Here is a 20,188-nt window from a genome sequence, read left to right on the forward strand (position 1 = left end):
ATACAACCGGGACATCAACCAGACTTGGCTCTTATGTCTCTTAACAGTTTGGTAATAAAAACCATCCGCTGAGAACCGGGTGGAGACTATTTAGTCTTTTATATGAATTATGATCATTGTCTTCGCAGTTTATGACTCACTGGTGTGTTATTGTTAAAGTCAGGAAAAACAAGAACTTATATTTCTACTGAGTAAACTTTATGAGTTGTTTCCTTCAGTTTACAAAAACTTGATGGTTAATGACTCAGAGTTTTTCAAGAAACACACAAAAGTTCTTGTGTCTTGATTTTGGCTACAAGGGACAGTATAGGAAGGTAGGTCCCTTTGAGGGGTGGCTGGGATTTGCCTTAAATAGAGGTCAATCTGGAATTACAGCAGCTCCCTATGGAGATCCTTCAGGCATGTTCCTGTGGGATAGACCTCACAGAACTATATATTTTTTCTGGGCTGGGATAACCTTGGAGTCCCATAGAAAGAGCTGGGGGCAGGGAGTCTTAATATAATAGCATAGTGTGCGTTCACACTGCAGCCTGAAGTGACCCAATTCCGATTTTTTGGCAATTCCGATTTTTTTCCGGGGCCATTCACACTGCCAGTAAATGCGACCTGTATGCGTTCTGCAGTGTAAATGGGCAAATGACCTGAAAGTGTCGGGCGCAATAGCGTCAGCGTTCTCAGTGTTCTGCCAACTGCCATAAAAAGAAGAAGTGCTCAGTGTTTGCGGAAGTAAACATGGAGGCTAACGGTGGAGCTTAGCTTACACATTTGAAGTTGTTGTCCGGCTGGAGCAGCATATTAACAACTTAATCCTCATATAATCCATCATGGTTGTTGTTTTTCTTCCTGCGCTTATCAGGACGCAGAATAGTGAGATTTGTTGAGAATCAGTGACGTTCAGTTCGGATGAAGGCGACCTGGACGTTAGGTCGCATTTGAATCGGATATGTATCGGATATGGGTCACATTCGAAAAAGAATCCGACCTGTGCTGTTCACACTGCCATGAAAAGATCAGATACAGGTCGCATTACGTCAAAAAAATCGGAATTGAGTTACTTCAGGCTGCAGTGTGAACGCAGCCATAGGTTCTACCCCAGGCAGTTTAGTCAATAAATCTGTGGTGAATTGAAATAAAAACAGTTAGAAATGCACCTTGAAATCATCCAAAACTCAAAAATCCAACCTTTTTCCTACCAGACGGCACCACATGAGTCAATGAAGCTGTCACTAAATGAAGACTGGGCAATTAGTGAATAATTAAACCATTCAAAAGAATCAGTATTTCCAACAAAATGTCACTGACATTGCAGTTCATTCAGGCTGCAAAGGGCGAGAGAGAGCAAAACTTGTGTTCCTATCTTGTATTCTAGTTCAATTAATTACACCCAAACACATGAAATCAGACATGAAACTATAATTATGTATCTGTAAATTTAGGTGATACAAATGGGTGGTCTGGCCCTTTAACATCTATTCCCGATGTGTTGATGCTGTTTTGGCCTTACCAGTCCCCTCCTCCGTTTGCCTCTGCTCTCCTGCTTCTCCCCCAGTGCTGTTACAATAGTCGCCCACGCATCCTCACCTCCACCCCGACCCGTTCTCTCCTCTCTACTTTGTCCCTCATCAGTGTCACCAGTGTCATCTCTCCTGCCCCCGTTGTCAGCCAGGCCACCCATCAGTGAACTCCTCTGCAGTGACTGAGCTGGTGAACACCAGCCGTTGCGTTCTGCATCAGCGGGGTTTGATGTCACAGGGCTAACACAGCGGCACTGGTAATAGGATTTCATGCTCGACGCTGACGGAGCCCCGCGGCACCGAAATGGGCTTTCACTTCCCCCCCGGGAATTACTCGGTCGAGCACAGCGAGCAGGGAGAACATTTTGGAAACATATATTGAAATGTAATGAATAAAGGCTCTTCCCTCCGCCTCCGTTAGGGGAAAGAGAAACGCTTCACAGACTCTGCATAGTTTATGTCCACAACGAGGCAGCTATCATACCTAACAGAGGTTGCTTTAAATTTCCCCGGATTCAAAAGGTGAATGGGGAAACAAGGCAGTGCATTGCGAACAATGATTTCACAACCATTCCACTTCGCTTTTCTCCAATTTATTTCATGCCACTCAGCTTTCCGTCGTTTCTTTATTTCCTTCCCTCCATCTCCTCCATCACAGTGTTTTTTTTCCGCAGCATGACTCTATTGACACCTACATTCATCTGCCAGTGAAAAAAAGACGAGTGCTTTTTTTCCCTTGCCTGTTGTGTTTCTGACTCATTTGTTTCCCCGCCCTGTTGTCCTGTGTCTTCTCTCCCATCAGTGGAACATTGAAGAGTCCACCGAGCATGTGAGTAGCCCTCATGTGTGCTGCTGGGGTTTGTCTTGCAGGGCAGGTTCTTCTCCCCTCTGCAGTGTTTGGGGTGCTTGTGTGTTTTGGATCACGAGTCGGTGTATGTGTGTGTTTGTTTCTGTGTAAGCCATGCCTGTAATCCACTCAGTGTGAATCCTCATGAAAGATCATAACCCCATCACAACCGCAGCCAGAAACGTCTGTCCAAGAGTTTTTCTGTGTGTGTGTGTGTGTGTGCGTGTGTGGGTGTGTGTGTGTGTGTTTGCACGCTCATTTTTATTTTTATTTTTTTTATCAGCACAACTGCAACTGCAGAGCATGAGTGTTATTCCACTAAGAAATGTGTACAGGTCAACATTTTATAATAAGACAAACTAGTAGCAGCTGTGCACTTGCAAATGTGGAGGCCTGTGGTGCAGTGTGCATGGAGTGCTAGCAACCACGGAGTGTACACTGCAGTCAAAAGGCTGGGTGTCACCATCTCAGTGTGACGCTGACATTAATCAGGCTCGCCTAACCTGCTGTCTCCCCCCACCGCTCAAGATGACATGTCTATCTGAAGGGAGGAGCTGCAGGGTTTTATCAGCTCCGCACATCTCCGAGGTTTCCACCAGTCTTTCATGTTCTTTTCATTCGCCTGGATGGCAGCTCTCTGCTCCATGGCTGTCATGCAGCTCTTTGTTATGGCTTATTACCTCCTAGAAGTCGTATGGCACAACTGTAAATGCAGAGCCACTTACTATTCGTAGTCAGGCGTTGAAGAGAAATGTGGGAAGGTGCGATGGTTTGGAAAGGGGGATGCTGATATGATGAGACGATACACAATATGTGGAACGCAAGAAGGCGGAAAATGAGATTTCAGCAGTATTTTGTTTCTACTCACAAATAAAGTAAAGAGTTCATACATCAGAATCAGAAGAAATGTAAAATTAAATACCCTTTTAGTGCAGCACTAATAGGAAGCTAATATTAACTTTACCACAGTTAGCGACAAACGTTTAGCCAATATTCTTTCAGTGCTTACAAATGATTTGTATCTCGTCTCACACTCTGTCCCAAATGTTATTTTATCTCTTTTAGGGAGGTATAAGAATACATTCAGCTCACAAAATTAAATACATAATATTGTGTTTGCAAAAAATAGTGGGATTAAGCTATATTTTGGGTCAAACAAAGGATTGTATGTTTTTTGTTTACACAAATCAAATTAAGATCCTTTCAATCACAAATTATGTTGTAAAGCATCTGTAAAATAAAAAGATCATTTTAGTTTATTTGTGATAGGAAGCTGCAAAAGCTAATTTTAGCTGTAGCCGCTAAAAGTTAGCCAGTTGCTTGTATTCTTGCAATGCTTACTAATAATTTGTAACTTGTCTGTTCAAGTTTGTTTTATTTCCTACCAGTACAACTGCAAGGTACTGATATAACAGAACTTGTGTTTGAAATTAATAAGTGTGTTAAAATACAACTAGCTTACAAAATAAGATTACCCACAGGCTGTGAACAAGAGGAAATTAGCTTTTAACAGCTTTTTTGAAATTCCAAGGCTCCATTTCTTTAATCACACAGTGAGTAAATGTCTTCTGAATCACTAATTGTGATTTAAAAGACACTACATAACAAAATAATTTTTTTAGCTTAGAGCTGTTAGCCTCATTAGCAGCTAAGAGTTAGCCACAACTCACATTGCTTCCTAAACTTTTGTATTTTCTCTTTTGGTATCTTTTTTTCTGCTTGCTACCACACAAACAATTCAGAGTTTATTTAACAATGTTGCTCTGTAATTTAAGAAAGTATATATAATTATCTGACTTGGAATGAGAAAAAGAACAGCTTCAAAATTCTACACTACTTACATTATGCAGAAAAAATATGAGCACTTTGAACATAACAGGTGTTATTTATATCATTACAAATACAATTATATTTCTTGATAACAGTGTAGCTTTCTGTTTTATTTATTCAGAAATTTGATGTTAAGAGGTGTAACCTGTTTTCACTATAAATGCATATTTGTTTTCTCAATAGTGTAAATATTGCAACTTGAATAATTCATAAGTTTGTAATGAAAGGCTTTGAAAAAGTTAAATGTTCATGAGTGAAATTAAGCCTAAGGATAAAACAGTGCCTGATTTGAATTCATAACCTACAGCAATGCAGTGCCATTGGCAGACTAGAAGGTGTGCAATTGATGAGAGAATATTTATATCATTAGAGACTTCGAGTCTCGGCTTGGGGGGGAAAAAATGACCTGTGAACATCCATGGCTCTACCCGAGACGATTACTGCAGTCCTTAATTAGAAAACTGCAACTGCGACAGTTTCAGCCTGTCAAACTGGTAAAATGGCTCCAACACCAGTGCTTTAATCTGTCCCTTTAATAACTGAGGCAGCAGGGTGTGTGCAGCCGTTTGGTTCTACGCGATAACGCTAAGCTGCAGAAACCTGGTCACAGATTCTCCCTGCAGCCACATGCCAAGAGTCAGGCTTGGCTCGTGTCCCTCTGCCTTTAATGCGTTGATTAACACCTGTCAGACAGCGAGCCGGATGCCGTCAGAGGATGTCTCCCGTTTCACACGTCTCTGTTGTTTGCTTAGCATTCTGTTTGCCAGGTAGCTAATGCAGTGGGACACGCCACAGACAGATGTCAGCAGCAGAAACATCAACGTGTCGGTCTGACCCTCGCTTAGCAAGGAGTTAGATTACAAAGCTTTTTTTATTTTATTTTTTTATTTTAGTGAATCATTACACAAATACTGTAAAACGAGTAACATAGATAACATCAAATATTGCCTCTTGGCTAAAAGAAGCAATTTTATTTCTATCTGTGTCACTAATTGTCTCTTGACACTTTCCTTTCTAGTGAGGATTGTGGCAGGGAGCTTCATAGAAAAGACTCCATTTCTATAACTTGATAATCTTTGTAATGCCCTTTGGTGCTGCTCTAAGCATTTGCTCTGAAGGAAAACTTTGAAGCTTTGCTTTCTCTACTTTGTGCTGAGTTTCAAAAGTGTTACCAGACCTGGGTCGACCTTGTCAGTGCAGAAGGAGGGGCCACCTCTGCTGCTGCCATCACAGAGATTGTTAAAGCCATTTTGTATGAATAAAGTAATGAGACTTCCTCCATAAAGTTAAAATGGTTTTATTATACAGTAATTTAGCATTTTTCTCCCATCTCTCTTAAAGGTTAGCATGGGAGTGCTGAATGCCCCTGAAAGAGGGAGACGGTAAAAAGAACAATTGAACAGAGCTAGCTTATATAGTCTGTGTTAAGGAAATTAAAATTTCGTTAGCTGGAGAAACAGTTATAGGGAGAAGCTATATGATATTCTCAGTATCTGGGGTTTAAGAGGAGTTCCAGCAGGAAGGCTTATAGGCATCTGTGTACTTGTCCTCTCAGTGGCTCCAGCCACAACCAGATAACTTGAGCATGTGTACTTAAGCCTCAGGCATTCATTTATTCCCGAGTCTGAGCTCATCTGCACAGTTTTCTGTCTATATGTATACTTTTCTTAGACTACAGAGGTTTGCTTATAATTTTTAAATTCAGTTTTCCAAGGTCTTTCAAAGGTTTTCACTGACTGCTGCTTATTCATTCACAGTCAGCAAAACCCATTTGAGGAGATTTTACAAAGACAAATCCAGTTTTATGAAGATCTTCCACAAATCCAGATACAGACGTTAAAGTTAAAGTCAGTTTACATTATCAAGTATTTGATCAACTAGTATAGATTTTGTTTTGCAACATTTAAATTGGGTGAAGTTAAAACTATTTTTTTTTTTTTTAGTCGTTATACTTAAGTAAGGTTAGCTGATGATTATTTCAAGAATCAATGAATGATGATTAATCTTTCTAATCTATTCAGCTCTACTTCTGTATATTATGGTGCAAATGTTAAACAACATAGTGGAGAAAAAAAACAACCTTTCAAGCAGCATATTTAGGGAATTTGTAACTACTGTTGAGTGTAACGGGAAGATTATCACAAAAACAACTTTTGTCACTTTTGGAAGCAAAATAAAAAGAAATCAGAAGCGACCTGAGCCATTTGCACAGGCCTGTCTCTGCTGGTGAGTATGTGTAGTCAGGTGTGTGTGTTTGTCTGTTTGTTTGTTGGTTTACATATTGGCTTCGTTCAAGCGCACCGTGTTTAATTCCAGAGTGTGGGTGTGTTTTTATTCCGACTGATGCAGACTGGTGTAGTGAGTGCCAGCACTGCAGCAGGTTACACATAACAGTTGTTTCTCTCTGTTTGTTCCTGACTGCTGAGTTACTGATTTGTTCAATCACTTTAAGTGTGTCTGTGTTTTGTGCATAACACTGCATGGACATGCAGCCAGAGGAGCGAAAATTTGAGCTTTGTAAGTCAAAAGTCTAATATTTGTTTACCAAAAAGGGGTTGAATTTCATAGTTTTCCGGCTGTCAGAAGTGAAGATTTTTGTTGGGTTTTAAGAAACTGCAGTGCAGTGATGATCCTAAGCTCCTCTGGGTATAATCCCATGCTTATCCATGCGGCAGGCATGAACACTGACACACTGGTGATGTTCTGGTTCATTTGGTTTGTTGGTTAATGGGTGCAGCGTGTGCCTTACAGTTGGGCGTAGGAGTTTTTCTTACCCAAGAAAAATTTCTGCTCCTGTTTGTCTGCATTTTTTAATGTTTAATTTCTGTTTTAGGAAATTTCATCAAGGAATATGAGTAAATGGAGGAGGGGGTTTAATCTCATTACGGTTTCTTTTGGTGCTGTGTGTCCTTTGAGGGGATGTGAGCTCGTTGACGGGGATTTTATTATGGTTTTCATCAATGAGGGGGTTTTATTTTACTCAGGTTCATTGATTTCTTGTTATCTCACCGTATTACAGGAAGCTGTTATTGGTGGACTGCTGGCTGAAACCACCTACTCTGTCACCGTGGCTGCTTACACCACCAAGGGCGATGGAGCTCGGAGCAAAGCTAAGGTTGTCACCACGACTGGCGCAGGTTAGCAGCAGTTTTATCGACGCTTTCATGCAAAACAGAGAACATGCACAGATCAGACTTTACATTATTTAATGAAACCCCACAGTAATAGTCCTTTATGAATATACATTCAAGAAAGGAGTGGATAAACCTCACTAAGTCAAAATAGTTTTATATTTAAAGAAAAAACATCATTATGCATTATTTTGTGTAATTTTTATCCGGTCCAGTTTATTCTCTACAGTTTATACTCTGTGATAATGTGAGTTACTATTGATTGGTTGTGTTATTGTACTTGTATGAAGGACAAGATGCAGGTTTCCAATACTGCCTTGTAACACTAGTATTGTACTTGTTAGTACTGTTTTTGTAGATTAATATGTGCATACATAAATGTTTTAACTGGTAATCGTTGGTTCATTCACCTTTATCCATAGTAAATATCAAAATCTTTTAAATGCAGCCTAATTTAAAATTTAGAAAAATACAACCTTTAATCTGATTAATTAAAGGTTGAAATACAGATTTAGAGATTATAAAAGAAAAGTCTGACTACAAGAAGATAGCTGCTCACCAGAGTTGACCATGTAAGCAACCCATGTTTGCTTTTAAGAGGATGACAAGGAAGGTGGCAAAGGAAATCTCATTTTGGGGTCATTGAGCCTAAATTTAGCAGTGATTTTAAACATTTTGGAGTATGGATTTAAGTTTTTTTGCCTTTTCCAGTGCCAGGCAAACCCACTATGATGATCAGCACCACCATGGGAAATACGGCGCTCATCCAGTGGCAGCCGCCTAAGGAAATGGTGGGCGAGCTGATGGGCTACCAGCTGCAGTACAAGCGCACCGACGAAGAGACCTTCACCTCACTGGAGCTGAGCAAAACTAAAGACCACCACACCGTCACCGAGCTGCACAAAGGAGCGACCTACATCTTCCGGCTCAGCGCCCGGAACCGCGCCGGCGCCGGCGAGGCCTACGTGAAGGAGATCAGCACGGCTGAAGACCTGCCCACAGGGTTCCCGCTCAACCTCAAGGTGACGGGGCTCACCCAGTCGAGCACGCAGCTCACCTGGGAGCCTCCGAGCCTGAAGGAACGGAACGGCAAGATAATTTACTACAAGGTGGTGTACAAAGACATAAACAACCAGCAAGACAACATCAGCAACACCACGAAAACAAACCTGACCATTGAGGGACTGAACCCAGACACCACCTATGACATCCGCGTTCAGGCTTTCACCAGCAAGGGGGGCGGCCCCCTGAGCCCCAGCATCCAGAGCAGGACCATGTCGAACGGTAGGGCATGTATTCATACACACCTCACCAATGTTTGCTTTGAAAACATGACATCAGGGCTTTAAGCCCTCATGTGATCATACTACGCCATTCGTCCGTCAACAAGTCCATGTGTTTCATAACATTTGCTGGCGCCTTAACTTCTGCAGGGACCGGTTTTGTCTCCATCTGTGCCACGTCTGTCTCATCTTCCTCTCAGTGTACCGCAGCTCTGTTTATTGATTTACAGAGTGCTAATCTCATTACACGCTACAGTCACATTACCACGCATCCTCATCCTCCATCCCATTACACATAAATCTAAAGCGTACCCAGCACATACCTCCTTGTGTGTTTTATAATCTTATAAACCTAAGATTTCTTATTAATTAGTGGATTGGTGCCTATTTTAAGACACAGGTTGCCTTCTCTACTGTCGCATATCTTCCAGTGATCTCTGAGATCTCAGTCTGTTGGAAAACTATTCATACCACTTCAACTTTTTGAAGTTGAAAGACAGGAATATGTGGTATTCAATTTTTCAGAATGAGCTGCTTTATGGCGTCTTGTCATTTTAAATCCAAATAAGCTGCTTCTAGCCACGCCCCCAACTCAACGTTTACACTCGCAGTGAAACTGACAGCACAGATGCGCAATTATACAACTGTACATTGTTGAAAAGCAAAAGTAGAGCCTCCTGCACAAACAACTAGAATGCAGAAAGTGGTTTCAGGATGGTAGGTCAGCAGCAAAATACTTGTCTTTTCCAGAAGCCATTGTACAGAGCATACAGCAGTAAAAGCAGCTGACCAAATGTGCTGGAACTCATCAGGTTGCTAGGTGGCGATGCAGTGCCCATCGATCATGACGTAATAGTCAAACAGCTTTTTTTCCAGGCACCAAAAACATTAATTTATTGCCAATAAGTGGTTGGGCATGCTTGGACTATACTTCCAGACCCAGCTGGAAGTATAAAAAGGTGCAAATGGTAAAATTTGTATAATAGTCCCCCTTTAAATCAAAATCCAAAACCTTCCCCCTCAACTACACGTTACAATTTATTTACATCCCGAATTAGGTTCATATTTGGTCTTCTGGTATTTTTCCAATAGTATTCCCAAGCCAATAAATATTTGTTGATATATATTTTTTTACTTAAGATAATAATTTCATCTTTGCAGATTTCCCAACCCTTAACTTTGGTGTCAAGGCAGTCACAAAAACCTCTGTGTTACTCACCTGGGACCTGCCAGAAAACTACAAATCCGAGGCTCCATTTAAGGTACGTGACAGTCAAAATTATCTGAAATATCACGGGAAAAGTTGGCTTCTTATCACTTCCTTACATGTGAGTGTAACCTCAAGTTTTCTCCTACTTTGTTCTTGCAGATCTTGTACAACCAACAGAGTGTGGAGGTGAAGGGAAACCAAAAGAGGAAGCTGATCACACATCTGCAGCCAGACACCGACTACTCGTTTGTGCTCACAAGCAGGGGCATCATCGCTGGCGGCCTCCAGCAGCAGGTGTCCATCCGCACGGCCCCTGACCTGATTAAAGCCACACCCGTCTCACAAACGCCTCACGATGGCAAAATGATCATCAGCCTGCCAAAAGTCCAGACGACCACCCGCGTCAGGTCAGTTATATATGTAGCACCATTCACACCCCCAAATGCCACAAACTTTCAGTAGCATAAGCATTGTCAGTATAATAAAAAAATGCAAACTGTTGTAGTTTGCTGGTGTGAGCATGATGTCTCCATTCAGAGGTTTTTCCATCCCACTGGGGGAAGGCCCTGAGGCTCACCCAGAATGCACCGGAGGGAATTTAGGGACTTTACATCCATTCTGGCCTGGAAATGCCGCGGGACGCCCTACAATGAACCGGAGAATAAACAATATGGTTCATGAATAATAGATGCATTTTGGCTGTAAAGACACCTATTACAGGTGCATCTTAATACGTTAAAATAGCATCATAATGTTGATTAATTTCAGTAGTTCTGTTCAAAAAGGTAAACTCTATATTGATGTATTACAGGTTCGCACAGATGCATGAAATCCTTGAAAATGCTTGAGTTTCTGAGGCATTTTCAAGGTTTTGAAAGTGCTTGATTTTTGTATAAAGTCTTTGAATGTGTGTGATATTCAAACTGCACAGTTTTGTAATAAAGTGCAATTTATTGATTAAAAGCCTAAATTTGGAAAGTGTTACAGTTGAAGCCACATATTTTTATATTCCTAATAGAAAGACTGACAGTTTTTTTCCACTCTCTGACTAAACATCTCTTGTTTTTAGCCAGTTAGAATTACCAAAGAGTATTTGATGGGACGTAAAAAAATGTTGTTACATTTTAGTTTAGCTTGTGCCTGCCGTAGAATGTCAGATATATCACAACAGCAATATTATTAACAACAGCAATAAATGATATGTAATAGTAAATTGCAACTGTCTAATTTAGTTAATCGTTGCCAATGTGTGGTGCTGGAAAAGTTTGAAAACTTACCTTGAAAAGTGCTTAAATTTTACTGTGGGAAAAGTGAATGAACCCTGGTGTGGTGTGAAAAGGAATTGGGCTGTTCAGACTGTCACCTATGAGAAAATAATCAAATTCTCAAAGCACCGACTCCAGCCAAAACCCAGATGATGATAGTGCATCTTCACAAAACTCTTGCAAAACTTCTTTTAATACCACAATTTTTCCTTCCTCTCAACTTTCCATCGCTTCTTCAGTAATAACGTGATAGCTGCTGTTGGACAAATGTCTGTATCTGTTCCCCATTTAGTGAACTAAACAAAACATTTATATCTTATGTTATTTGTGATAGAATTTTCTGAGAAGCTGAATTAGATTTTTTTTATGTGCTGTAAGTGATAAACATTTTGTTGTATTTTATTCATAATTTTTTTTATTTTATTCATATAAAATAATGTAGTCTTACTTTCCATAAGGAAGGGTTGTGCAGATCATTGCAGATTCAAAGTTTAAAAAGGGTTTTGCTCATTTGCCTTATTAGAAGAAATGCATCCAGTTCATTTCTAAGCAGTAAGAACAGGATTTGGGTCAGTCTCTCTTTGAGAGCGCTTGCTGCATTTTGCCAATTTCAGTAAATTAATTAAAAGCTGATTTTGATCCACCAAAGTCAGCTTCAGAGTGAAACCCATTGGATAGACGAGGTCATATTAAAGGAAATGGAAAAGGTGTATTTATAAAGGATGAATACGTTGTAGTTTTAATTGCAAAAAGGTTTTAATCTAAATTAAAATAAAAAGTTTCCATCTGTGTTGGTTACTCTGAAAAGTCAGAAGCTTCTCAAGATGAGCTGCAGGAAAAATACCAGCATCTGATCGATAGCGAAGTGCTGCTCCAACTCTTAAACCGCAGCTTTTACTCTCTGAAAGCTGATGATAATTTAGACTTAACATCAGGCTGAGCTGTTTTCTTTTGACGTAAATTGTTAAGAGCTGCTAAGAGCCGGGTAAAGCCTTTACCTTTATGTACACACACTCGCACAGTTACGGCCATGTCAGAGGAGCGCGGCGAGTTGATTGGTGTAAAGATTACGGTGCTGTCAAGTCCGGGCCAGGTCCAGCTCAGACTGACAGACGGAGCGGGTTGGGGATGGGGGGGATGGAGGGGTCGAGGGGTGTGTTGGCTTGTGTTGGTGAGGAGCCGCCTTGTTATACACGTCTTCTTCTTCCACTCCCGGACTTGAGTGACTGTTGAATCACAGATGCGAAGCAGGGAGGAGGAGGAGGAGGAGGAGGAGGAGGAGGAAGAGAAGAGGCAGCTGCTTTCACTGTCAGCAGCAGCTCGTTTTACAAAATGCCGCAGTGGAGAGAAAACTTTGAGCCGAGAGAAAACAGTCAGGGCTTGACAGCGAGATGGAGCCAACGCAAATACAAACACGGAAACATGAGTGCTTTGTGTGCTCTCGCATGTATGCTCGTTGAGTCGGTACCTAACCTCCTCAGTTTGACCCTCCCCAATGACGTCCTTCATTTCCATCCATCTGAGTCGTCGTAACAGCAGCACAGAAACACATACTTGCTCTTATTAACCTCAGGAATCCTACAGGGATCTCCATTAGCTGAAGGCTCCCCTCCACTGAATGGTGTTTGTTCCGGTCCGTGTGGCAGATGTTCTTAGCGTTTAGCCATTAATTGGGGAACGCAGCGCCAATCTGCTGGAGTTCGACCTTGGTTGGACTCACTTGTGCGGTGGCGTCGTTCCAACAAAACCATCTCCAAGTCTCCAAATGTCTCGACTGAGTCATGCTTTGTTTACTGAGGCTTTATTTTTATTTTGTTTCATTCCTCATCAGATGGTTTTACATCGTGGTGGTGCCACAAACACAATCGATGCAGCGGTGGAAGAGCCCAGACGAGGTGGACCTGGAAGAGGTGAGTGCCAGGCAGGGGGCTGATTGGCTAATGTTCCCAGGTTACGGGGGTCACGGATAGCATTTTCCGCTCCAACTGGGTGGAGAGTCGCCGGTGGCAGCCAATTAGCTCTACCTTCCTGAGCTCAGGGAGGAAGAGATATTAAACTGTGAGTCACTCAGGTAGGAGGGGAGTCTCCTGATTGGATGCCAGGTCTGCAAACAGCAGCCATCTGTCGAATAAAACCATTTCAGATCATAGTATTAATGTGTAACAAGTGATGTAGGGCTTCATTTGATCTCTTTTATATTCTTTTGCAAGTAATACCTACAAATTTCTCTCTACCTTTGCATTTATTGGCACCTCTGGTAAGGATATGCAAATTAATTAATATGTTATGACAGTAACATTCTGAGACAGAACAAAAAATCTAAGCTTTTGAGCACATTATAAGTAAACATTTCAAGTAAACATCTTGTGACCCATGGTTAAAAACAGTTGGGATCAGGATTTAGACCCCAAACATCCAATACAATCTGCAATGAAATGATTTACAAGATATAAAATCAGCCTCCTTCCACAAATATCAGTCCATAAAAAAGACAACAAAACTGCAAGATGACTAAAAGGAAGTAGTGCAAGCCAGAATGATAATGTTGTCCTATGGATCTGTCACAATAGCAAATATCGCTGGACGACAAATTGTTCCAGTAATTATTGCAATGAATTATCATATTGTTGTTTTGAGGACATTTTCAATTCATCTATTGGTAATGACATAACAATGTAAGTTCACTTTTTCAAAGACTAATAAACTTTAATTTATCAAAGAGCACTTAGCATTGGAACTGGAAGACACTTAAAATATCCAAAATAAAAACAAAAATGATAAATAAAACAGAAATAAAAGTCCACTTACAACTGAAACCATGAATAAAAAATCAATTATGAGGTCTCTGAACAAATGAAAACAGAAATTATTGAGCTTATTTTACTTTATCAGCTGATAATTTGCTTATTGTGACAGGCTTAGCAACAGGTGTGTAATGCAGATGCACTCTGGTCGAGGCTTCCTGTCTTCTCATAAACTTTTATATGACTGCCTAATTTATTTATTTGTTGTTGAATAATGATGCCACTTAGTCATGGGGGAGTTTAGGCCTACATGCCTGAATAATAATGGCAGGAGGTTTAAGTAAACTTGGAGATCTGAATCACCATTGCTCAAGGTCTCCCCTTAGGAATAATGGAGGAGACAGAGAGGGAAAGAGATGGGACTCCCTGAGTCATTAAACACGGAGCAGGCCATTGTCTCCTCCCTCCAACATAATGATTTAATAAAGCTACATCTGGAGCGGCACACGAGACATCAGTGACAGGAAACAAAATGCTGCTGAAAAACACAATGCCGCAGTGCTGTACACTCCCGCTCATATATTAACCAGGCTGGCAGTCATGCTGAGATTGTGTGCTCCACTAAGTGCTAATTGCTCACTTCGTAGCTTGGCTGCATTGTTTGCCGTCGTGCCAGCGTGCAAAGGGCATTTTAGCACTGTGGAGTCATTATCTTTTACTGAGCAGCACAGTCAAACCTGGACATACACTGTCGATGCAAAGGCTTTGTTTTTCTGAGATACCAGGAGTTCAGACGCTTTGATTTGCCTCATATATGCTAGTTTAGAGTTTCTTAACGATGGGCCACAGTCTTTCATCTTTTAGATGTGTCGCTGCTCCATCACACCTGATTAAAATGATTGCATTACCTCTTCGGCATGCTGTCAAGTCCTGCAGGAACCTGTTAATCACCTGCAGGACAGTGCACCCCTGAGGGCCAGGGCGAACAAACCCTGCACTAGTTTCTGCTAAAACGTAACCCTGAGCTGATGCCACAGCCTGAATGCTGTACTTTGGCAGGTTGTCAGGTCTCAGGGGTCATCTCACTTGGGCTCTGTTGCTAATTTTAAACCATAACCTTTCCACTTTGCCTCCTTCCCCCAGCTGCTCAGGTTCAGTGAAGGTCCGATGCTGAGGCGCAGACGCCACGTGGAGTCCCCCAGGGCATATGTTGCAGCCAAATTGACTCATCTGCCGCCAACCTTTACGCTGGGTGATGACCAGGACTACATGGGTTTCAAAAACAAGCCCCTAACTAACATGCAGGAGTTCCAATGGTTTGTCGTTGCGGTACTACGAAACGAGGGGACGGACGGCACAGCTAGTTATGTAAGTTACATCCTTCTTCTCTACCTGGACCAGAGCAGATGGTTGGACCTTGCATTGTACTCTCTAGACCAGCAGTTCTCAAAACTGCTGGTCTCAGACAGGCTGAGCGGTTTGTCAGATCTAATACCATATTTCTAGGGGACCCAGCTACTATAGCAGTGGTTGGTAATGACATGAAAAGCAAAGCACTTTATTTATGGAAGGAGGACAAAACTTTCTGTAAATTTTGCCCACACTTTTATGAGCTGAATTATTAACAAGTCCTATCAAAACAGAAACTAAGCAAGCTAACATTAGCCTAGCAGCTGTACTAATATGTAGATCTATTCACATATAGGTCTACATATGGATGTGTAAATTTAAAGGGGCTTCTGCTTAAACCCTTTAAAGAAGTATGTAATATGTTCAGATTTTCCATCTGTCATTTATTTACAGTGCTGTTAGCAAGTTTTTGCCTTGCTATATATTTGTTATGGATTTTGGTCACACTTATGGTTTTCACTCTACTGAATACATTTTAATTTCAGATAAATCCATAACTCAGTTTCAATGATGATTAAATTCCACCAAAGTGATGCAATTTCAGCCGACTCTTTGCCAAATTTTGATTCAGCCACAAGAAAGGTCTTTGAGCAATAATGGTTTGTTTATTACATGCTACAGCATTTAAATCAGATTTTAATAATGATTTTTACTAAAACAGGCTAAATAAGCCGAGTGTGCCTGAGGTGAAGGTCATATAAATTCTGTAATTAGGTACTTGGTGTTGCAGACATTATTCTTTTGAATCTCTTGCAAAAGTGAAGGTACAGAAAGCAATCCAGGTCTTGAAGCAACGCCGAACAATCATGTTTGATTATCACCATTATATTTTATTGTCTGAAAAGTTGCTTCATGTCAGATGTAATGATACGCAGACTTTTCAAAATGTTCCACAGAATATTTTCCTCAAATTAAGTCTGTTGGATCATCAAAGTAATATAAAGCAAATGTATCCTCCCAGGGATTTTTTGCCTGGTTTCTTTTTTAGTGTTGAAACATGAACACTGACCCGTAATTGAGGCGAGTGAGGCATGCAGTGCTTTAGATCTTGTTCTGGGTCTTTTTGTGACTTCCTGGATGGTTCTTTGATGCTCTCTGGAAGTAATTGTAGTTGGCCTGGAAATCTGACTTGATCAGGCAGGTGTGGTAGTAATTAGGTACTTGGCGTTGCTTGTGAAATTGAACAAGAAAAGGTAATACATTTTCAAATAGATTTACACAAATTATCTTTCTGACATTAAAGGTGACCTATTATGCTTCCTTGAACAGGTTTATCATGTTTATTATATTTATTATATTATTATATTATATTTATTGTACATAATTATTCTTAGATAATGAGATTTTGGTCTGGTCAGTTCTGCCAATTTTGATCTCCCTTCAGAATGAGCTGCTTTAATTTCAAGTAAACTGCTGCTCCAACTCAGTGTTTACACTCACACATGAAAATGGCTGCAAACAACCCCTATTTACATAACTTTGAAAAGCAGAAGCGGAGCCTCCTGCACAACCAACAAAAATGCAGCCAGTGGTTTCTGAATGGTAAGTCAACAAAGCACTTCTGTTCTCTAGCAGCCAACAATAAAACAAGCTGACCAAATGTCCTGGAACTCAGCTTGGGTTGCTAGGTAACAGACTGGGCTTGGCTGGCGTTGCTAGGTGACGGACACTCCCTGCTGATTTGTAACATTTTGGAACGGCTAATTTTACCGACACCAAAAAACATTAATTTATTGCCAAAAACCAGGTGGGTGCTTTTGGGGACGTTTAAGCGCGCTGGCTGTTTTTAGAAGCACTAAGTAAGTAAATAAAAGTACAAAAACTTCAGAAGTCAGTATGCTTTTTCCTTCTGTATGTTATAATCATCCCTGGGTATCTTCTTGCTTTTATCTTACTTGTTAATTTGGAGACGACACATTTACTCTAAAGAAATTAACTTTATTTGTTGGGGCATGAATGGTAATCATGTTTTGGATGAATTGCCTTCTTAAAATTAAAGTGGCCATTATCCTCCACTGTCTAAAATGAGCAACAAACATTTTTCAATGTAAGTTGTCCTTTTCTTTTTGCTTGCTCATCAAGGTTAATTAATTTCGGGTTAACTTGATCACCCATCATCAAACTCTCACCACTTTCCAGCCTATAGCGTTTGGAAAACAGCTGCGATCAGACAAAGTGGTTGTTTGTTTTCTTCTCTCCACTTAGCCTTTATTGTAGCAGCCTCTAAGAGATATTACAGCTTGTCCTGATAACTCCCTTATCGGTTGACAACAACATCAGAGATCCAGCTCTGGCTTCCCTGCAGCCAGCAGGGGCCCCATCCAGATGACTTAGCAATGCTAATACAGGCCTCTTGGCTTGCTAAGTGGCGGCACTGTGCGCTTGTCGAGCAGCGCTAACATGGAGGCCCGTGTCTCTGTGGGACGGTCTGGGCTGAACTTCACTGCAGGAGGAATGAGAGTCTGCGATTGCTCTGGGCTCCTCTGCTACCCCGGACATGCATATTCAGCAGCTGGGCCCTTGACGACCAGAGAGGGAGAGTCCTTCATGTCTTAAACTGAATCTCAGACTTTTTACCTATTTCTTGCTTTCTTTCCTTCCACTCCCTCCTTTGAGCTCTTTTTCCCGTCCGCTCTCCACCGTGAAGACGGCAGAGGAGATCGATTATTGCGGTTGGAGTTAAGAGGGAGACGAGGACCCGGTCACAGGGCCGAGACAGTCCGTAAGGCAGGCCTGATTCCCTTGAAGCGCTGCTTTACATGTCCCTAAAGCCCCCCGCGTCCCCCATGTAATCCCTCCACTCTGAGAAGGCCACGGACGTGCAAGGGAGGCAGTCCTGGCCAGCTATGATATATCTGACTTCAAAGAAAATCCTCAAATCCCATCGTTGCGCAGGACTCTCGCCACACCTGCATGGCACAGCAAGTTGGATCAGAAGAGCTCAAAAACGCTTTCTTTCCTCAAACTGACAGGAAGTTACCGGTACTCACCTTTTAAACTGGACCACTTAGATTTATTGGGCTCCACTCACAGGGTGGGTCAATTAGTAATTTGCAATAAACCTGATACAAATTACAAGTAGGGGTGGGAATTTATTGTGTCTTTTACCATTTATTGCGATACATTTCTTGTCATCATAAGAATTTTGATTTATTGTTGTCACGATAAATCCCATTTAACATTTAAAATAGTTTTACTATTTTCTCCACTGTTTGTTCAGTGAAATCATCAAAAAATCCGAATGAGAGCATCAATAAATATAATTCAATTTGAAAATATGATTAAATGCAGTTCTTGTGTGGAACTCAGTGATACAAATCATACTTTTTAAATAATTGAAACGGGAATGTTTTTCAAGAGCAGTACTTATGTTTGTGGCACTATGAATACATTTACAGCCATACAGTTACATAAAACAGAAGCTATAACTAACTTATCATTTTTATCAATCACTATCACAATTTCACCACATAATATTGTGATAAAACTATAAGTTCATATCGCCAACAACTAATTGCATGTTGTCATTTCCTAAATAATACATTGTTGAGACATGCGTTGTGTTTTTGTTGACGCCAAAGATGAACTTAACATTTCCAGAGTTCTGTTAGCTCTTTCTGACAGTATTTTGGAGAAGATCCTTTTTCTGCTTTTTTCAGCCTGTTAGAGCATTGAGCTGTAACAGACGCTGAATAAATACTTAAAGTTCTCCAAATTAGCCAAAACGTGTGGCTGTAATTAAAACTAATGAATGAAATCTAATTATTTCTTAGTTTGAACTGTACATATGCTGTCTGCCAACAGCTATTCAAAACGTGTCATCCTGGGAAATTGGTTATCATCCAATACAAAGTGGATTTTTAACATATTTCACATCTCGACCACACACTTTATTAAATTTTATCAATATTTTATGTGACTAAGTTAAAGTATCACCAATCTGACTGAGCTGGAACTATTTTGTAAAAAACAATTGTGTGCTAAACTGATTGAGATCGACGTTGCATCTCCAGTTGGACTACTTTGTGTTTGCCTATCGCATTAAATCCTAATAAAATACATTGAAGTTTGCACTTGTAATGTCACTAAACATGAAAAATTACTCAGAGTACGCAGATTTTGGTACAATACACTGTAGTTTTGAAATAACGAGCCCACTCCAGAGCATCCATTGTTTGTGTAGTCTGTCACTGATTGCAGCACAACTCCTGTCAGTCAGACGCCGCAGCGGTGTTTGTTTTTGTTGGCCCCCACGCGGCATTTGCAGACGTTTTATTACCAAAGGCGCTGGGTAGAAGAAGAAGAAGAAGGTGAAGCGTGCAGCAGGCAGATGCTGCCTGGAGCAGGATCTTCACCCGACCCAGGAGAATAAAACAACAAGTAGTGGAATAAATGACTTGTGTCTTTACTAGGCTTCCACAAACTCCCCTAGTGTGGATCAAACGGGACCGCCAGGGTTTAATAAGCCCTCGTATATCAATGGCCACAAGCAGCCGCTAGTGGTTGAAGAGAGTCTGAGAACGGAGGGGGAGCAAGCGAGAGAAAGGAGAGGAGAATGCGCCTCCATGTCTCCCCAGCACCAAAGGCGGATAAACAAGCCGGGGGAAGTGTGAAATAAGATGATAGATGCTGGGTGTGTATAAACAGTATCATTTAATGCGAAAAGAGACTGAGGGAGGAAGGAGAAAGAACTACTGTGTGATCTGAGGCAGAGAGGAGGGGTGGTGCTGGAGTGCAACAGAGAGGACGGGATGTTTTCCTCTTTTTTCCCCCCATTTCTGCCTTGTGTCCAGTCCAGCCTGTGAAGCTCCGATGAGACGAAGCGAACCGACAGCAGAGGAGGTGATTGTTCCACCGTGTGCTGTCCTCGTGATAAGAGAAAAAGTCAGGATTTGGCAGAGAGAGGAACCCAAACCGAGCGATCAGATTTGCTCTTTGGAGTTTTATCCAAGCA

The 20,188-nt window shown here is 41.2% G+C and overlaps 1 protein-coding gene across 5 annotated transcripts in view; it reads left to right on the forward strand.

Moving 5' to 3' along the window:
- Positions 1-20,188, forward strand: part of LOC106914758 (protein tyrosine phosphatase receptor type F) — a 235,999-nt gene that overhangs the window by 166,757 nt on the left and 49,054 nt on the right. For 4 of the 5 annotated variants that reach the window (XM_088014931.1, XM_088014930.1, XM_014981784.2 and 1 more), the window contains 7 exons: positions 2,317-2,343; positions 7,211-7,328; positions 8,034-8,606; positions 9,767-9,867; positions 9,975-10,222; positions 12,912-12,990; positions 14,968-15,192. In XM_088014931.1, coding sequence (XP_087871057.1) covers positions 2,317-2,343; positions 7,211-7,328; positions 8,034-8,606; positions 9,767-9,867; positions 9,975-10,222; positions 12,912-12,990; positions 14,968-15,192 — 1,371 coding nt within the window. The remainder of the gene's footprint in view (positions 1-2,316; positions 2,344-7,210; positions 7,329-8,033; positions 8,607-9,766; positions 9,868-9,974; positions 10,223-12,911; positions 12,991-14,967; positions 15,193-20,188) is intronic. The other variant, XM_014981785.2, reaches the window with a different exon arrangement.

The sequence above is a fragment of the Poecilia mexicana genome, unplaced genomic scaffold (assembly GCF_051168715.1).
Source record: "Poecilia mexicana isolate PSO_F unplaced genomic scaffold, ASM5116871v1 scaffold_17, whole genome shotgun sequence".
NCBI lineage: Eukaryota > Metazoa > Chordata > Actinopteri > Cyprinodontiformes > Poeciliidae > Poecilia > Poecilia mexicana.